At 42.0% G+C, this 20773-nt stretch overlaps 1 protein-coding gene across 1 annotated transcript in view; it reads right to left on the bottom strand.

Moving 5' to 3' along the window:
- The window catches only part of cfap92 (cilia and flagella associated protein 92 (putative)), a 93536-nt gene that overhangs the window by 54914 nt on the left and 17849 nt on the right, over positions 1-20773 (bottom strand). Inside the window, exons 7-12 of the mRNA XM_071334621.1 lie at positions 12618-12802; positions 10712-10829; positions 10216-10487; positions 9783-9938; positions 6597-6952; positions 2092-2286 (exon numbers count right to left, since the gene is read on the bottom strand). Coding sequence (XP_071190722.1) covers positions 2092-2286; positions 6597-6952; positions 9783-9938; positions 10216-10487; positions 10712-10829; positions 12618-12802 — 1282 coding nt within the window. The remainder of the gene's footprint in view (positions 1-2091; positions 2287-6596; positions 6953-9782; positions 9939-10215; positions 10488-10711; positions 10830-12617; positions 12803-20773) is intronic.

Here is a 20773-nt window from a genome sequence, read left to right as displayed (position 1 = left end):
ATTTGTATTCATTTGCGTCACTGTCGATTATATACTTTTATTTTGAAGGCTAACTGCAAAGTCCACTATTGTGTCTAATCCTTATTGTGGCTAGCTTCACATAGATGGGTCTGACCACCATTAATCAAATAAGAACTGTCTTATAAATTTGGGTTATTTTAGATGATGACACCTAGCTATATAGTTAGCTAGCTAACTATAGCTACTGAAACAGATTGTCGTTTTGCTGTGTTTTTGGGCAAGAACATTGTTTGCATCCATGAGCTAGCTTTTTATTATGACCAGCACTGTAGGTGCGCCAGACAACTTTACCAGCATCATATCGTACGTATCGATGAACCGTTGTGACGTGAAATACGAGTGATAGTGTAATCAAAGTGTATTAATAACTACGAAAAAATGTATGAACGCGTTACATTATGTGACGTGCAGTCATATTCAGTTCCTGATTGGTCAACAAGCTTATTTGACGCACAAAGACCCAAACGGCGTTCTATGGAAATCCTGGTTGAGAATGAAACGACTGCACAAATGAACAACGAAACAGCACAGCAAGTAAGTGAAATAAATAGGTTTTGATTATGTTTTACTGGTAATGGGGACATACGTAAATGCCAACAAAACAACTTTTTGGTCAGTGTGGTGTGTGTGTAACCTTTTATTTAACTAGGCAAGTCAGTTAAGAACAAATTCTTATTTACAATGACGGCCTACCCCAGCCAAACCCGGACGACGCTGGGCCAATTGTGCGCCGCCCTATGGGAGTCCCAATCACGGCCGGATGTGATACAGCATGTATTCGAACCAGGGACTGTAGTGAATCTTCTTGCACTGAGATGCAGTACCTTAGACCGCTGCGTCCATGTGTGTGTGTAACTGTTTAACTGTACTAGAATGCTTAAAAGGACACTTATTTTTTTACATCGGTTATCGGTATCGGGTTTTTTTGGCAAGGAAATGATCGGATATCGGTATCAGCCAAAAATGTTATATCGGTGCATCACTAATATTAACCGTACACAACCATATTAACCATATTAAACATACACAACCACATTAACCATATTAACCATATATTAACCATATTAAACATACACAACCACATTAACCATATTAACCATACACAACCACATTAACCATATTAACCATACACAACCACATTAACCATATTAAACATACACAACCACATTAACCATATTAACCATAAACCTAGTGGTTAGAGCGTTGGGCCAGTAACTGAACGGTTGCTGGATCGAATCCCCGAGCTGACAAGGTAAAACATCTGTCGTTCTGCCCTTCTGTCGTTCTGCCACTGTTCCCCGATAGGCCGTCATTGTAATAAGAATTTGTTCTTAACTGACTTGCCTAGTTAAATGAAGGTTAAATAAAAAAATATTCATAATATATAACACATACACATCAGCAGGCTGAGCATACAACCACAGGGCTGAGCATACAACCACAGGGCTGAGCATACAACCACAGGGCTGAGCATACAACCACAGGGCTGAGCATACAACCACAGGGCTGAGCATACAACCACAGGGCTGAGCATACAACCACAGGGCTGAGCATACAACCACAGGGCTGAGCATACAACCACAGGGCTGAGCATACAACCACAGGGCTGAGCATACAACCACAGGGCTGAGCATACAACCACAGGGCTGAGCATACAACCACAGGGCTGAGCATACAACCACAGGGCTGAGCATACAACCATGTGTTGGAGGTTAAAGACAGATAGAGACAGACAGACAGACGTAACAGACAGACAGACAGACAGACAGACGTAACAGACAGACAGACAGACGTAACAGACAGACAGACAGACAGACGTAACAGACAGACAGACAGACAGACGTAACAGACAGACAGACGTAACAGACAGAGACAGACAGACAGACAGACGTAACAGACAGAGACAGACAGACAGACAGACGTAACAGACAGAGACAGACAGACAGACGTAACAGACAGAGACAGACAGACAGACGTAACAGACAGACAGACAGACAGACAGACAGACAGACAGACAGACAGACACAGACAGACATGAGTAACAGACAGACAGACAGACAGGTGTAGTACCGTGACATGGCCTGGAAGCAGGTATGAGGCACCATGTCTCTGACGTAGACCAGAGGTTGTCTCATGATGGTCTCCAGGGGTTGGTGTAGGTGGACAGGAGTAAAGCTGACGTCCAGAAGGGTATATAGACGCTTAGAGAAACTCAGACCAGAGTTATAGAGAACCATCACCTGGTCCTCCTCACTGCCTGTTAACCTGAAACCACATTAACAATTTATATGTATCTATAACATCTTACTGTATGGAGAGTCTCTATGTATGTTACTGTTTGGAGAGTCTCTATGTATCTTACTGTATGGAGAGTCTCTATGTGTCTTACTGTATGGAGAGTCTCTATGTGTCTTACTGTATGGAGTGTCTCTATGTATCTTACTGTATGGAGAGTCTCTATGTGTCTTACTGTATGGAGAGTCTCTATGTGTCTTACTGTATGGAGTGTCTCTATGTATCTTACTGTATGGAGAGTCTCTATGTATCTTACTGTATGGAGAGTCTCTATGTATCTTACTGTATGGAGAGTCTCTATGTATCTTACTGTATGGAGAGTCTCTATGTATCTTACTGTATGGAGAGTCTCTATGTATCTTACTGTATGGAGAGTCTCTATGTGTCTTACTGTATGGAGAGTCTCTATGTATCTTACTGTATGGAGAGTCTCTATGTGTCTTACTGTATGGAGAGTCTCTATGTGTCTTACTGTATGGAGTGTCTCTATGTATCTTACTGTATGGAGAGTCTCTATGTGTCTTACTGTATGGAGAGTCTCTATGTGTCTTACTGTATGGAGTGTCTCTATGTATCTTACTGTATGGAGAGTCTCTATGTATCTTACTGTATGGAGAGTCTCTATGTATCTTACTGTATGGAGAGTCTCTATGTATCTTACTGTATGGAGAGTCTCTATGTATCTTACTGTATAGAGAGTCTCTATGTATCTTACTGTATGGAGAGTCTCTATGTGTCTTACTGTATGGAGAGTCTCTATGTATCTTACTGTATGGAGAGTCTCTATGTGTCTTACTGTATGGAGAGTCTCTATGTGTCTTACTGTATGGAGTGTCTCTATGTATCTTACTGTATGGAGAGTCTCTATGTGTCTTACTGTATGGAGAGTCTCTATGTGTCTTACTGTATGGAGTGTCTCTATGTATCTTACTGTATGGAGAGTCTCTATGTATCTTACTGTATGGAGAGTCTCTATGTATCTTACTGTATGGAGAGTCTCTATGTATCTTACTGTATGGAGAGTCTCTATGTATCTTACTGTATGGAGAGTCTCTATGTGTCTTACTGTATGGAGAGTCTCTATGTATCTTACTGTATGGAGAGTCTCTATGTGTCTTACTGTATGGAGAGTCTCTATGTATCTTACTGTATGGAGAGTCTCTATGTATCTTACTGTATGGAGAGTCTCTATGTGTCTTACTGTATGGAGAGTCTCTATGTATCTTACTGTATGGAGAGTCTCTATGTATCTTACTGTATGGAGAGTCTCTATGTGTCTTACTGTATGGAGAGTCTCTATGTGTCTTACTGTATGGAGAGTCTCTATGTATCTTACTGTATGGAGTCTCTATGTATCTTACTGTATGGAGAGTCTCTATGTGTCTTACTGTATGGAGTGTCTCTATGTATCTTACTGTATGGAGAGTCTCTATGTGTCTTACTGTATGGAGTGTCTCTATGTATCTTACTGTATGGAGAGTCTCTATGTATCTTACTGTATGGAGAGTCTCTATGTGTCTTACTGTATGGAGAGTCTCTATGTGTCTTACTGTATGGAGAGTCTCTATGTGTCTTACTGTATGGAGAGTCTCTATGTGTCTTACTGTATGGAGTGTCTCTATGTATCTTACTGTATGGAGAGTCTCTATGTGTCTTACTGTATGGAGTGTCTCTATGTATCTTACTGTATGGAGAGTCTCTATGTATCTTACTGTATGGAGAGTCTCTATGTATCTTACTGTATGGAGAGTCTCTATGTATCTTACTGTATGGAGAGTCTCTATGTGTCTTACTGTATGGAGAGTCTCTATGTGTCTTACTGTATGGAGAGTCTCTATGTATCTTACTGTATGGAGAGTCTCTATGTGTCTTACTGTATGGAGAGTCTCTATGTATCTTACTGTATGGAGAGTCTCTATGTATCTTACTGTATGGAGAGTCTCTATGTGTCTTACTGTATGGAGAGTCTCTATGTATCTTACTGTATGGAGAGTCTCTATGTATCTTACTGTATGGAGAGTCTCTATGTGTCTTACTGTATGGAGAGTCTCTATGTATCTTACTGTATGGAGAGTCTCTATGTAACTTACTGTATGGAGAGTCTCTATGTATCTTACTGTATGGAGAGTCTCTATGAATCTTACTGTATGGAGAGTCTCTATGTGTCTTACTGTATGGAGAGTCTCTATGTATCTTACTGTATGGAGAGTCTCTATGTGTCTTACTGTATGGAGAGTCTCTATGTATCTTACTGTATGGAGAGTCTCTATGTGTCTTACTGTATGGAGTGTCTCTATGAATCTTACTGTATGGAGAGTCTCTATGTATGTTACTGTATGGAGAGTCTCTATGTGTCTTACTGTATGGAGTGTCTCTATGTATCTTACTGTATGGAGAGTCTCTATGTATCTTACTGTATGGAGAGTCTCTATGTGTCTTACTGTATGGAGAGTCTCTATGTGTCTTACTGTATGGAGAGTCTCTATGTATCTTACTGTATGGCGAGTCTCTATGTATCTTACTGTATGGAGAGTCTCTATGTATCTTACTGTATGGAGAGTCTCTATGTATCTTACTGTATGGAGAGTCTCTATGTGTCTTACTGTATGGAGAGTCTCTATGTATCTTACTGTATGGAGAGTCTCTATGTATCTTACTGTATGGAGAGTCTCTATGTGTCTTACTGTATGGAGAGTCTCTATGTATCTTACTGTATGGAGAGTCTCTATGTAACTTACTGTATGGAGAGTCTCTATGTATCTTACTGTATGGAGAGTCTCTATGAATCTTACTGTATGGAGAGTCTCTATGTGTCTTACTGTATGGAGAGTCTCTATGTATCTTACTGTATGGAGAGTCTCTATGTGTCTTACTGTATGGAGAGTCTCTATGTATCTTACTGTATGGAGAGTCTCTATGTGTCTTACTGTATGGAGTGTCTCTATGAATCTTACTGTATGGAGAGTCTCTATGTGTCTTACTGTATGGAGACAGTCTCTATATAACTTACTATATGTAGACAGTCTCTATATAACTTACTGTATGGAGACAGTCTCTATATAACTTACTGTATGGAGACATGGAGACAGTCTCTATATAACTTACTGTATGGAGACAGTCTCTATATAACTTACTATATGTAGACAGTCTCTATATAACTTACTGTATGGAGACAGTCTCTATATAAATTACTGTATGGAGACAGTCTCTATATAACTTACTATATGGAGACAGTCTCTATATAACTTACTGTATGGAGACAGTCTCTATATAACTTACTATATGGAGACAGTCTCTATATAACTTACTGTATGGAGACAGTCTCTATATAACTAATTGTATGGAGACAGTCTCTATATAACTTACTATATGGAGACAGTCTCTATATAACTTACTGTATGGAGACAGTCTCTATATAACTTACTGTATGGAGACAGTCTCTATATAACTTACTGTATGGAGACATGGATACAGTCTCTATATAACTTACTGTATGGAGACAGTCTCTATATAACTTACTGTATGGAGACAGTCTCTATATAACTTACTGTATGGAGACATGGAGACAGTCTCTATATAACTTACTGTATGGAGACAGTCTCTATATAACTTACTATATGGAGACAGTCTCTATATAACTTACTGTATGGAGACAGTCTCTATATAACTTACTGTATGGAGACAGTCTCTATATAACTTACTATATGGAGACAGTCTCTATATAACTTACTGTATGGAGACAGTCTCTATATAACTTACTGTATGGAGACAGTCTCTATATAACTTACGGTATGGAGACAGTCTCTATATAACTTACTATATGGAGACAGTCTCTATATAACTTACTGTATGGAGACAGTCTCTAACTTACTGTATGGAGACAGTCTCTATATAACTTACTGTATGGAGACAGTCTCTATATAACTTACTGTATGGAGACATGGAGACAGTCTCTATATAACTTACTGTATGGAGACATGGAGACAGTCTCTATATAACTAACTGTATGGAGACAGTCTCTATATAACTTACTATATGGAGACAGTCTCTATATAACTTACTGTATGGAGACAGTCTCTATATAACTTACTGTATGGAGACAGTCTCTATATAACTTACTGTATGGAGACATGGAGACAGTCTCTATATAACTTACTGTATGGAGACAGTCTCTATATAACTTACTGTATGGAGACAGTCTCTATATAACTTACTGTATGGAGACAGTCTCTATATAACTTACTGTATGGAGACATGGAGACAGTCTCTATATAACTTACTGTATGGAGACAGTCTCCCAGAGTCTCCTGACACCTTTATGTTTCAGTCCTTCCAGAACAAAAAGGTGGATTTGTTTATCTAGCAGGTGGAACCCCGTCACCACGTCCAAGTCACGGTTCTCCCTCTCCCGCGCCACCATCTTGTAACACGACAATGCCCGCTCCACCGTCTCCTCTGATTGGTCCTCCAGATGGAAGGCCACAGCATTGATCCTTAGTAGCTCCGCCCTAAGCCGTGACATCACCGAGACATTCGCGTACTTGAACAGGTATATGATGCGTCCGAACGGGCAGTCCCATGCCCCGTCACTGGCCCCACCTCCTAACGTCAGAGGACAGGCAATCTCCACATGCACCTAAATCAATAAATCAATCAATTTCCCAAGTTGGGATCAATAAACTACTACTACTACTACTACTACTACTATTAATACTACTATTACTACTACTATTAATTCTACTACTACTACCACTACTACTACTATACTACTGCTACTACTGCTACTACTACTGTACTACTACCGCTTTGAGGACAATACAGTGCCACTGACACGGCCCCCTACCAAAACCTGCGGGCTCTCCTTCACTGCAGCCGAGGTGAGTAAAACATTTAAACGTGTTAACCCTCGCAAGGCTGCAGGCCCAGACGGCATTCCCAGCCGCGTCCTCAGAGCATGCGCAGACCAGCTGGCTGGTGTGTTTACGGACATATTCAATCAATCCTTATCCCAGTCTGCTGTTCCCACATGCTTCAAGAGGGCCACCATTGTTCCTGTTCCCAAGAAAGCTAAGGTAACTGAGCTAAACGACTACCGCCCCGTAGCACTCACTTCCGTCATCATGAAGTGCTTTGAGAGACTAGTCAAGGACCATATCACCTCCACCCTACCGGACACCCTAGACCCACTCCAATTTGCTTACCGACCCAATAGGTCCACAGACGACGCAATCGCAACCACACTGCACACTGCCCTAACCCATCTGGACAAGAGGAATACCCATGTGAGAATGCTGTTCATCGATTACAGCTCAGCATTTAACACCATAGTACCCTCCAAACTCGTCATCAAGCTCGAGACCCTGGGTCTCGACCCCGCCCTGTGCAACTGGGTCCTGGACTTCCTGACGGGCCGCCCCCAGGTGGTGAGGGTAGGTAACAACATCTCCACCCCGCTGATCCTCAACACTGGGGCCCCACAAGGGTGCGTTCTGAGCCCTCTCCTGTACTCCCTGTTCACCCACGACTGCGTGGCCATGCACGCCTCCAACTCAATCATCAAGTTTGCGGATGACACTACAGTGGTAGGCTTGATTACCAACAACGACGAGACGGCCTACAGGGAGGAGGTGAGGGCCCTCGGAGTGTGGTGTCAGGAAAATAACCTCACACTCAACGTCAACAAAACAAAGGAGATGATTGTGGACTTCAGGAAACAGCAGAGGGAGCACCCCCCTATCCACATCGACGGGTCAGTAGTGGAGAAGGTGGAAAGTTTTAAGTTCCTCGGTGTACACATCACGGACAAACTGAATTGGTCCACCCACACAGACAGCGTTGTGAAGAAGGCGCAGCAGCGCCTCTTCAACCTCAGGAGGCTGAAGAAATTCGGCTTGTCACCAAAAGCACTCACAAACTTCTACAGATGCACAATCGAGAGCATCCTGTCGGGCTGTATCACCGCCTGGTACGGCAACTGCTCCGCCCACAACCGTAAGGCTCTCCAGAGGGTAGTGAGGTCTGCAGAACGCATCACCGGGGGCAAACTACCTGCCCTCCAGGACACCTACACCACCCGATGTCACAGGAAGGCCATAAAGATCATCAAGGACAACAACCACCCAAGCCACTGCCTGTTCACCCCGCTATCATCCAGAAGGCGAGGTCAGTACAGGTGCATCAAAGCAGGGACCGAGAGACTGAAAAACAGCTTCTATCTCAAGGCCATCAGACTGTTAAACAGCCACCACTAACATTTAGCGGCCGCTGCCAACATACCGACTCAACTCCAGCCACTTTAAAAATGGGAATTGATGGAAATTATGTAAAAATGTACCACTAGCCACTTTAAACAATGCCACTTAATATAATGTTTACATACCCTACATTACCCATCTCATATGTATATACTGTACTCTATATCATCTACTGCATCTTGCCATCTTTATGTAATACATGTACCACTAGCCACTTTAAACTATGCCACTTTATGTTTACATACCCTACAGTACTCATCTCATATGTATATACCGTACTCTATACCATCTACTGCATCTGCCATGCCGTTCTGTACCACCACTCATTCATATATCTTTATGTACATATTCTTTATCCCTTTACACTTGTGTGTGTGTGTAAGGTAGTAGTTGTGGAATTGTTAGGTTAGATTACTTGTTGGTTATTACTGCATTGTCGGAACTAGAAGCACAAGCATTTCGCTACACTCGCATTAACATCTGCTAACCATGTGTATGTGACTAATAAAATTTGATTTGATTTGATTTGACTACTACTACTACTACTACTACTACTACTACTGCTACTACTACTGTACTACTACTACTACTACTGTACTACTACTACTACTACTACTACTACTACTACTACTACTACCACTACTACTACCACTACTACTACTGTACTACTACTACTACTACTACTGTTACTACTACTACTGTACTACTACTACTGTACTACTACTACCACCACTAATGTTACTACTACTAATGTACTACTACTACTACTACACTACTACTACTACTACTACTACTACTACTACTACTACTATACTACTGCTACTACTACTGTACTACTACTACACTACTACTACTACTACTACTACTACTACTACTACTACTGTACTACTACTACTACTACTACTGCTACTACTACTACTACTACTACTGATACTACTACTGCTACTACTGTACTACTACTACTACTGTACTACTACTACTACTACTATTACTACTACTACTACTATTAATACTACTATTAATTCTACTACTACTACCACTACTACTACCACTACTACTACTACTACCACTACCACTACCACTACCACTACCACTACTACTACTACTACTACTACTACTACTACTACTAATACTACTACCACCACTACTACTACTACTACTAATGCTGCTGCTACTACTACTACTACTACTACTATTCTACTACTACTATACCTTGAGCTGTGAATTGGCATCAAAGTAGTGTCCAGGCTGTTGCTCTGGCCCATCCACCCCTCCTGTCCCTGGCATGGAGGCCATTTTCCTCTCCCAGTCACTCCTCTCACTACTCAACAGCTGGGGCGGTGGGGAACAGCGGATCGGCAGGTTCACCTGGTCATGGAACGGGAAAGAACACTCAATATTCACATCCAACTGGTTCTGGTGCTGAAAAGAAAGATGGATGAATGTACTAGAAAAATGACAAATGTCTGCCACTATCTTCCCACTGGGGTTTAAATGAGTAGCACAACATCTGAGTCAGAGCAAAGTTGTGATATTGATTACTGCTTTGTTGGGAAAGAGCTAGAAAGGCATTTCACTGTACTTGTGCACGTGACAATAAAAACAGTGAACAGTCTTGTTTTTCCTTGATCAATGCTAGCTTCACCTTCAGACTCCTCTGTCCTTGTAGCAGGTCGTTGAGGTTAAGCTTGGCGAGGCCACAGGGGTCATAGTGTTTGCTATTCTCTGTGAAGGGGTGGTGATTGGTCCGTTTCCCAGAGACCACGACTACACTGCTTAGCTTGTCATCATTGGGATATGTCCCAAACAGGGCGGGGCTGGTCGACACCTTCTCCAACTTCCTGTCTCTGTCGTGGACCTCAATCTCCAGCGGAGGACCTCGCAGGACCTCCAACAGCTCCCCGGGACTTAGCAAGCCTGGATGAGGTAGAGCTAGCAATAATAAAAGCTCTAGCAATAGACAGATTTAGCGATAGCTTTAGCAGTAACATTAGCTTTAGCGATAGCTATAGCAGTAACATTAGCTTTAGCGATAGCTTTAGTGCTAATAATAGATAAAGCGCTAACTATATTTAGCGATAACGATGATATGAATAGTGACAGTAAACAAATTCTTAAGGGCATGTTTGACAGTGCTCCACCTGTCATGATGACGTTGACGTCATTGAAATAAACGTTAGTGCTGTGTTCCTGGCCTTTGGTCCGGTGCATAGACGTGTTATGGAACTGGTACTGGCAGTACACTGGCAGACACTTCTCCTGACAGAAGATAGTAGAAGAGGAACGGATGTTACAGGTCAGCTGAGACAGTGTAGTGTTAGAACCTACAGTGTGTAGAAGGGGGCAGGCTGGGAGGGTCATGTTAGAGGTCAGCTGAGACAGTGTAGTGTTAGAACCTACAGTGTGTAGAAGGGGGCAGGCTGGGAGGGTCATGTTAGAGGTCAGCTGAGACAGTGTAGTGTTAGAACCTACAGTGTGTAGAAGGGGGCAGGCTGGGAGGGTCATGTTAGAGGTCAGCTGAGACAGTGTAGTGTTAGAACCTACAGTGTGTAGAAGGGGGCAGGCTGGGAGGGTCATGTTAGAGGTCAGCTGAGACAGTGTACTGTTAGAACCTACAGTGTGTAGAAGGGGGCAGGCTGGGAGGGTCATGTTAGAGGTCAGCTGAGACAGTGTAGTGTTAGAACCTACAGTGTGTAGAAGGGGGCAGGCTGGGAGGGTCATGTTAGAGGTCAGCTGAGACAGTGTAGTGTTAGAACCTACAGTGTGTAGAAGGGGACAGGCTGGGGGGGTCATGTTAGAGGTCAGCTGAGACAGTGTACTGTTAGAACCTACAGTGTGTAGAAGGGGGCAGGCTGGGAGGGTCATGTTAGAGGTCAGCTGAGACAGTGTAGTGTTAGAACCTACAGTGTGTAGAAGGGGGCAGGCTGGGAGGGTCATGTTAGAGGTCAGCTGAGACAGTGTACTGTTAGAACCTACAGTGTGTAGAAGGGGGCAGGCTGGGAGGGTCATGTTAGAGGTCAGCTGAGACAGTGTACTGTTAGAACCTACAGTGTGTAGAAGGGGACAGGCTGGGGGGGTCATGTTAGAGGTCAGCTGAGACAGTGTACTGTTAGAACCTACAGTGTGTAGAAGGGGGCAGGCTGGGAGGGTCATGTTAGAGGTCAACTGAGACAGTGTAGTGTTAGAACCTACAGTGTGTAGAAGGGGGCAGGCTGGGAGGGTCATGTTAGAGGTCAGCTGAGACAGTGTAGTGTTAGAACCTACAGTGTGTAGAAGGGGGCAGGCTGGGAGGGTCATGTTAGAGGTCAGCTGAGACAGTGTAGTGTTAGAACCTACAGTGTGTAGAAGGGGGCAGGCTGGGAGGGTCATGTTAGAGGTCAGCTGAGACAGTGTAGTGTTAGAACCTACAGTGTGTAGAAGGGGGCAGGCTGGGAGGGTCATGTTAGAGGTCAGCTGAGACAGTGTACTGTTAGAACCTACAGTGTGTAGAAGGGGGCAGGCTGGGAGGGTCATGTTAGAGGTCAGCTGAGACAGTGTACTGTTAGAACCTACAGTGTGTAGAAGGGGGCAGGCTGGGAGGGTCATGCTAGAGGTCAGCTGAGACAGTGTACTGTTAGAACCTACAGTGTGTAGAAGGGGGCAGGCTGGGAGGGTCATGTTAGAGGTCAACTGAGACAGTGTAGTGTTAGAACCTACAGTGTGTAGAAGGGGGCAGGCTGGGAGGGTCATGTTAGAGGTCAGCTGAGACAGTGTAGTGTTAGAACCTACAGTGTGTAGAAGGGGGCAGGCTGGGAGGGTCATGTTAGAGGTCAACTGAGACAGTGTAGTGTTAGAACCTACAGTGTGTAGAAGGGGGCAGGCTGGGAGGGTCATGTTAGAGGTCAACTGAGACAGTGTAGTGTTAGAACCTACAGTGTGTAGAAGGGGGCAGGCTGGGAGGGTCATGTTAGAGGTCAACTGAGACAGTGTACTGTTAGAACCTACAGTGTGTAGAAGGGGACAGGCTGGGAGGGTCATGTTAGAGGTCAAGAGTTGGGGTCATATTACCTCTAAGACATGTAAGGGGACAGGGGATGATGGCAGGGAGGAGGCTGACAGGATGGTGATGACTAGAGGGTTGAGTTCAGCCTTCAGCTTCTCAGAGATCAGAGGTCGGTCAAGTGTGATGTTACACAGACCCTCGTACACCCCAGAGGAACAGGTCTCCAGGCAGTCAGTCAGACACCGGTCTCCTAACATACACAAATGAAAAAAAGGACAAGATTGACATACTTTACAACAAAACTGTTGTTCTTCATCTACGTTTTAGAACTACATTAACTTTGCCATGCCAATAGTAAAAAAAGGTATGTGTCTTTTCTTTGGCGTTGTGATACTGTGTTTAGCAGTGTAGTTGTAACTGGGGGGAGGGGCTACAGATGTTTCTAATTGGCTAGCCTTTGCCGAGTCCCAACCGGATGTTTTGTTTTTCAGGGAAAATGGAGAGAGAGCTTTTAGGTGTTACCAAGGTGACACTCCATCTTAACTCCTCCTCCACATTCACTGGATTGGTTGAACAGTGCAGAAGAAAACCTCCAGACAGTTGTTTTTTCTTGTCACGACCAGTATGTAGGGGATTTAGTGTCAGGCATTTCTTTTGAGCCTGCTACGTCAGGTAAGTAATTGCCTCGTGAAGTTTGTAATAGGGTGTCACGCCCTGACCTTAGAGATCCTTTTTATGTCTCTATTTTGGTTTGGTCAGGGCGTGAGTTGGGGTGGGCATTCTATGTTTTGTGTTCTATGTTTTCTATTTCTGTGTGTTTGGCCGGGTGTGGTTCTCAATCAGAGGCAGCTGTCTGTCGTTGTCTCTGATTGAGAACCATACTCAGGTAGGCTTTTCCCACCTGTGTTTTGTGGGTAGTTGTTTTCTGTTTTGTGTCTGCACCAGACAGAACTGTTTCGCTTTCGTTCTCCTGTTTGTTGTTTTTGTTCAATTAGTTTTTTTGGATTAAATCATGAACACTTTAAACACTGCACCTTGGTCCACTCTTCCTTCAGCCCACGAGAACCGTTACATAGGGCTCCAGTGAAGGGCTCAAATGTATTTATAAAGCCCTTTTTACATCAGCAAATGTAACAAAGTGCTTATACAGAAACCCAGCCTAAAACCCCAAACACCAAGCAATGCAGATCTAGAAGCACAGTGGCTAGGAAAAACTCGCTTGAAAGGCGGGAACTTAGGAAGAAACCTTCCATCCGGCAGAGGCGTGGGAGCCTGGCGAGCTGGCTGAGGCGTGGGAGCCTGGCGAGCTGGCTGAGGCGTGGGAGCCTGGCGAGCTGGCTGAGGCGTGGGAGCCTGGCGAGCTGGCTGAGGCGTGGGAGCCTGGCGAGCTGGCTGAGGCGTGGGAGCCTGGCGAGCTGGCTGAGGCGTGGGAGCCTGACGATCCGGCTGAGGCGTCGGAGCCTGACGATCCGGCTGAGGCGTCGGAGCCCGACCATTTACTTCCATTCTATCCTGTTTCCTTTTCCTTCCATTCTAACCTATCCCATTTCCCTTCCATTCTATCCCATTCCCCTTCCCTTCAATTCCATTCCCCTTCCCTTCAATCCCATTTCCTTTCCATTCTATCCCATTTCCCTTCCAATCTATCCCATTTCCTTTCCATTCTAACCCATTTCCCTTTTCTTCCATTGCATTCTATCCAAATTCCATTTCCTTCCATTCTATCCTGTTTCCTTTTCCTTACATTCTAACCCAGTCCCTTTTCTTCCAATCAATCCCATTTCCCTTTCCCAACATTTTATCCCATTTCCGTTTCCTGCTACGCCATTCTATCACATTTCTTTCCATTCAATTATTTCCCATTTCATTTTCCATCCATTCCGTTTCCTTTCATTATATCTATTTCCATTTCCTTCGATTCGATCCCATTTCCCTTTCCTTTCATGCCATTCCATCCCATTTATTTTGATTCCATTCTCTCCCATTTCCCTTTCCTTCCATGTTATCCCATTACCCATTCCTTCCATTCTATCCCACTTCCCTTTCCTTCTATTCTATCCCATTTTCTTTTCTTTACATTTTCATTTCCTTAAAACCTCTTCGGGCTAGGGGGCACTATTTTCACGTTCGGATGAAAAGCGTGCCCAAAGTAAACTGCCTGCTACTCAGGCCCAGAAGCTAGGATATGCATATAATTGGTAGATTTGGATAGAAAACACTCTAAAGTTTCTAAAACTGTTAAAAGTATGTCTGTGAGTATAACATAACTTATGTGGCAGGCGAAACCCAGAGGACAAGCCATCCAGGGAAAAAAATGTTTGAGGTGACTGTGTTTTCAATTAGTTTTCTATGGGAATCTAGATTTCTGAGGCATCTGGATGCAGTTCCTATGGCTTCCACTAGATGTTAACAGTCTTTAGAAATTGGTTGATGTTTTTCTTTTGAGTAATGGTCCAAGAACACCAAGACAGTCGTGAAGAGGGCACAACAAAACCTATTCCCCCTCAGGAGACTGAAAAGATTTGGCATGGGTCCTCAGATCCTCATAAGGTTATACAGCTGCACCATCGAGATCATCCTGACTGGTTGCATCCCCGCCTAGTATGGCAACAGCTCGGCCTCCGACCGCAAGACACTACAGACGGTAGTGCGTACAGCGCAGTACATCACTGGGGCCAAGCTTCCTGCCATCCAGGACCTCTATACAAGGCGGTGTCAGAGAAAGGCCCTAAAAATTGTCAAAGACTCCAGCTACCCTAGTCATAGACTGTTCTCTCTGCTACCGCATGGCAAGCAGTACCGGAGTGCCAAGTCTAGGTCCAAGATACTTCTTAACAGCTTCAACCCCCAAGCTATAAGACTGCTGAACATCTAGTCAAATGGCTTCCCAGACTATTTGCATTGCCCCCCCCACCACTCTTTTACACTGCTGCTACTCTCTGTTATTATCTAAGCATAGTCACTTTAATAACTCTACCTACATGTACATATTACCTCAATTACCTCGACTAACCGGTGCCCCCGCACATTGAATCTGTACCGGTACCTCCTGTATATAGCCTCACTATTGTTGTTTTACTGCTGCTCTTTAATTATTTGTTACTTTTGTTCCATATTTTTTTCAAAAGGTATTTTCTAAATGTTTTTGAACTGCATTGTTGGTTAGGGCTTGTAAGTAAGCATTTCACTGTAAGGTCCACACTTGTGACAAATAACATTTGATATGATTTGATTTGACGTTTCTTTCTATTCTGTCCCATTTTCCTTTCATTCAATCCCATTTTATTTTCATTCAATCCCATTTTCCTTTCTATTCTATCCCATTTCCCTGCTATTTAATCCCATTTACTTCCATTTCATTCTATCCGGTTTCCTTTACCCACCATTCTATCCATTTTCTTCCCTTCAATTGCATTCCATTTCAGTTTCCTTTCATTCCATCCCATTTCCCTTTCCTTCCATTTCTATCTATCCCATTTAACTGTCCTTCCATTCTATCCAATTTGCCTTTCATTCTATCCCATTCCATTTCCGTTTCCTAAAATTCTATCCCATTTCTCTTCCTTCCATTATATCCCATTTCACTTTACTTTCATTCTATCCATTCTCCTGTCCTTCCATCCCATTTCCTTTTAATTATATGTCATTTCCCATTCAACCCCATGTCCCTTCCCTTAAATGCCATATCTATCCAATTTCCTTGTATTTCCATTCTATCGTATTTCCCTTCCATTCCATTACATTCTATCCCATTTCCGTTGCATTATATCTCATTTCCCTTTCCTCTTCTTTCCCTAAGTTCGATCCCATTTCCATGACTTTCCATTCCATCCCATTTTCATTTCCTTCCATTTTATCCAATTTCCCTTCCATCCTATACCGTTTCCTTTTTCCTTCCATTCCATTATATCCCATTTCTCTGTCCTTCCATTCTATCCCATTTCCCTTTCGTTCCATTCAATCCCATTTCCCTGTCCTTCCATTCCACTCCATTTCCTTCCCATTTGTCTTTCCTTCCAATTTATCAAATTTCCTTCCATTCTATCCCATTTCCATGTCCTTACATTCCATTCCTTTCCATTTCCATGTTCTCCCATTCTATCCCATTTCCCTTTCATTCCAATCTATCCTATGTCCCCTTCTTTCCATTCCATTCAATCCCATTCCCTTCCATTTCATTCTATACTATTTCCCATTCATTCCATTCTATCCCATTTCCCTTCTTTCCATTTAATTATATTCCATTTCCCTTCTTTCCATTTAATTATATTCCATTTCCCTTTCATTCCATTCCATTCTATCCCATTTCCCTTTCCTTCCATTCGATCCTATTTACCTTTCCATCCATTACATTTTATACGATTTCCATTTCCTTCCATTCCACTTCCATTTCCTTCAATTCTATCCCATTTCCCTTTGGTTTGTTTCTGTCAGATTACCCTTTTTTTTTTTTTTTTTACATTAAACCCATTCTATTCCTTCCCATTTCCCTTTCCTTCCATTCTATTCTACCCCATTTCCCTTTCCTTCCATTCTATTCTATCACATTCCCATTCCATCTCCCTTTCCTTCTATTCTATCACATTTCCCGTTCCATTTCCCTTTCCTTCTATTATATTCTAGCCAAATTCCCTTTCCTTCGATCCCATTCTATCGCATTTCCATTTTCTTCCATTCTATCCAATTTCTCTTTATTTTCCTTCCATTTCAATCTATTCCATTTCATTTTCCTTCCATTCTATCCCATTTCCATTTACTTCCATTATATACCCTTTCCCTTTCATTCCATTCCATTCTATCCCATTTCCATTTACTTCCATTATATACCCTTTCCCTTTCTTTCCATTCCATTATATACCCTTTCCATTTACTTCCATTATATACCCTTTCCCTTTCTTTCCATTCCATTCTATCCCATTTCCATTTACTTCCATTATATACCCTTTCCCTTTCTTTCCATTCCATTATATACCCTTTCCATTTACTTCCATTATATACCCTTTCCCTTTCTTTCCATTCCATTATATACCCTTTCCATTTACTTCCATTATATACCCTTTCCCTTTTTTTCCATTCCATTATATACCCTTTCCATTTGCTTCCATTATATACCCTTTCCCTTTCTTTCCATTTCATTATATACCCTTTCCATTTACTTCCATTATATACCCTTTCCCTTTCTTTCCATTTCATTATATACCCTTTCCATTTACTTCCATTATATACCCTTTCCCTTTCTTTCCATTCCATTCTATCCCATTTCCATTTACTTCCATTATATACCCTTTCCCTTTCTTTCCATTCCATTCTATCCCATTTCCATTTACTTCCATTATATACCCTTTTTCCTTCCATTCCATTCTATCCCATTTCCCTTTCCTTCCATTCTATTCTACCCCATTTCCCTTTTCTTCCATTCCATTCAATCCCATTCCCTTCCATTTCATTCTATACTATTTCCCATGCATTCCATTCTATCCCATTTCCCTTCTTTCCATTTAATTATATTCCATTTCCCTTCTTTCCATTTAATTATATTCCATTTCCTTTTCATTCCATTCCATTCTATCCCATATCCCTTTCCTTCCATTCGATCCTATTTACCTTTCCATCCATTACATTTTATACGATTTCCATTTCCTTCCATTCCACTTCCATTTCCTTCAATTCTATCCCATTTCCCTTTGGTTTGTTTCTGTCAGATTACCCTTTTTTTTTTTTTACATTAAACCCATTCTATTCCTTCCCATTTCCCTTTCCTTCCATTCTATTCTACCCCATTTCCCTTTCCTTCCATTCTATTCTATCACATTCCCATTCCATCTCCCTTTCCTTCTATTCTATCACATTTCCCGTTCCATTTCCCTTTCCTTCTATTATATTCTAGCCCAATTCCCTTTCCTTCGATCCCATTCTATCGCATTTCCATTTTCTTCCATTCTATCCAATTTCTCTTTATTTTCCTTCCATTTCAATCTATTCCATTTCATTTTCCTTCCATTCTATCCCATTTCCATTTACTTCCATTATATACCCTTTCCCTTTCTTTCCATTCCATTCTATCCCATTTCCATTTACTTCCATTATATACCCTTTCCCTTTCATTCCATTCCATTCTATCCCATTTCCATTTACTTCCATTATATACCCTTTCCCTTTCTTTCCATTCCATTATATACCCTTTCCATTTACTTCCATTATATACCCTTTCCCTTTCTTTCCATTCCATTCTATCCCATTTCCATTTACTTCCATTATATACCCTTTCCCTTTCTTTCCATTCCATTATATACCCTTTCCATTTACTTCCATTATATACCCTTTCCCTTTTTTTCCATTCCATTATATACCCTTTCCATTTGCTTCCATTTTATACCCTTTCCCTTTCTTTCCATTCCATTATATACCCTTTCCATTTACTTCCATTATATACCCTTTCCCTTTCTTTCCATTCCATTCTATCCCATTTCCATTTACTTCCATTATATACCCTTTCCCTTTCTTTCCATTCCATTATATACCCTTTCCATTTACTTCCATTATATACCCTTTCCCTTTCTTTCCATTCCATTATATACCCTTTCCATTTACTTCCATTATATACCCTTTCCCTTTCCTTCCATTCGATACAACCCCATTTCCCTTTTATTCCATTCATTCCATTCCCTTTCATTCTATTCAATTTCACTGTCCTTACATTGTGCCCAATTACCATTTCCTTCCATTCCATTGTATCTCATTTCCCTTTTATTCTATCCAAATTCCCTTTCCTTACATTATTTTCAAACCGATTTCCCTATTGTTCCTTTCTGTCAGATTACCCCTTCCCTCCATCCTATCACATTTCCCTTTCCTTCCATTCTATCCCATTATTTCCCTTTCCTTCTATTCCATTCTATCACATTTCCCTTTCCTTCCATTCTATCCCATTATTTCCCTTTCCTTCTATTCCATTCTATCCCCCTTCCCTTCCATCCCATTCTATCCCCCTTCCCTTCCTTTAAATTCTATCCCATTTCCCTTTCCTTCCATCCCATTCTATTACATTTCCCTTTCATTGTTCAGTCCCATTTATTTTCCTTCCATTCTATCCCTTCCCTTTCCCTCCATTTCATTCTATCTCATTTAGCTTTCCGTCCTTTTTATACTATCCCATTTCCCTTTCCTTCCATTCGATCCCATTTCCTTGTCCTTCCATTCCATTCCCTCCCAATTCCCTTTCCTTCCATTCCTTTCTATCCAATTTCCCTTGCTTATATTCCATTCTTTCCCTTTTCCTTCCATTCTATCCTTTCACTTTCCTTCCATTTCATTATATCCCTTCACTTTCCTTCCATTTCATTATATCCCTTCACTTTCCTTCCATTTCATTATATCCCTTCACTTTCCTTCCATTTCATTATATCCCTTCACTTTCCTTCCATTTCATTCTATCCCATCACTTTCCTTCCATTTCATTCTATCCCTTCACTTTCCTTCCATTTAATTCTATCCCATCACTTTCCTTCCATTTCATTCGATCCCATTTCCCTGTCCTTCCTTTTGATACTATCCCATTTCCCTGTTTCCTTTTGATACTATCCCATTTCCCTGTCCTTCCTTTTGATACTATCCCATTTCCCTGTCCTTCCTTTTGATACTATCCCATTTCCCTGTTTCCTTTTGATACTATCCCATTTCCCTGTCCTTCCTTTTTGATACTATCCCATTTCCCTGTCCTTCCTTTTGATACTATCCCATTTCCCTGTTTCCTTTTGATACTATCCCATTTCCCTGTCCTTCCTTTTGATACTATCCCATTTCCCTGTCCTTCCATTTGATACTATCCCATTTCCCTGTCCTTCATTTTGATACTATCCCATTTCCCTGTCCTTCCTTTTTGATACTATCCCATTTTCCTTTCCTTCCTTTTGATACTATCCCATTTCCCTTTCCTTCCATTTGATACTATCCCATTTCCCTTTCCTTCCATTTGATACTATCCCATTTCCCTGTCCTTCCTTTTGATACTATCCCATTTTCCTGTCCTTCCTTTTTGATACTATCCCATTTCCCTTTCCTTCCATTTGATACTATCCCATTTCCCTGTCCTTCCTTTTTGATACTATCCCATTTTCCTTTCCTTCCTTTTGATACTATCCCATTTCCCTTTCCTTCCATTTGATACTATCCCATTTCCCTTTCCTTCCATTTGATACTATCCCATTTCCCTGTCCTTCCT

This window comes from Salvelinus alpinus, chromosome 12, assembly GCF_045679555.1.
Source record: "Salvelinus alpinus chromosome 12, SLU_Salpinus.1, whole genome shotgun sequence".
Classification (NCBI taxonomy): Eukaryota; Metazoa; Chordata; class Actinopteri; order Salmoniformes; family Salmonidae; genus Salvelinus; species Salvelinus alpinus.
Note: the sequence above shows the minus strand (reverse complement) of the source record. Positions and strands in the feature narration are given on the sequence as shown.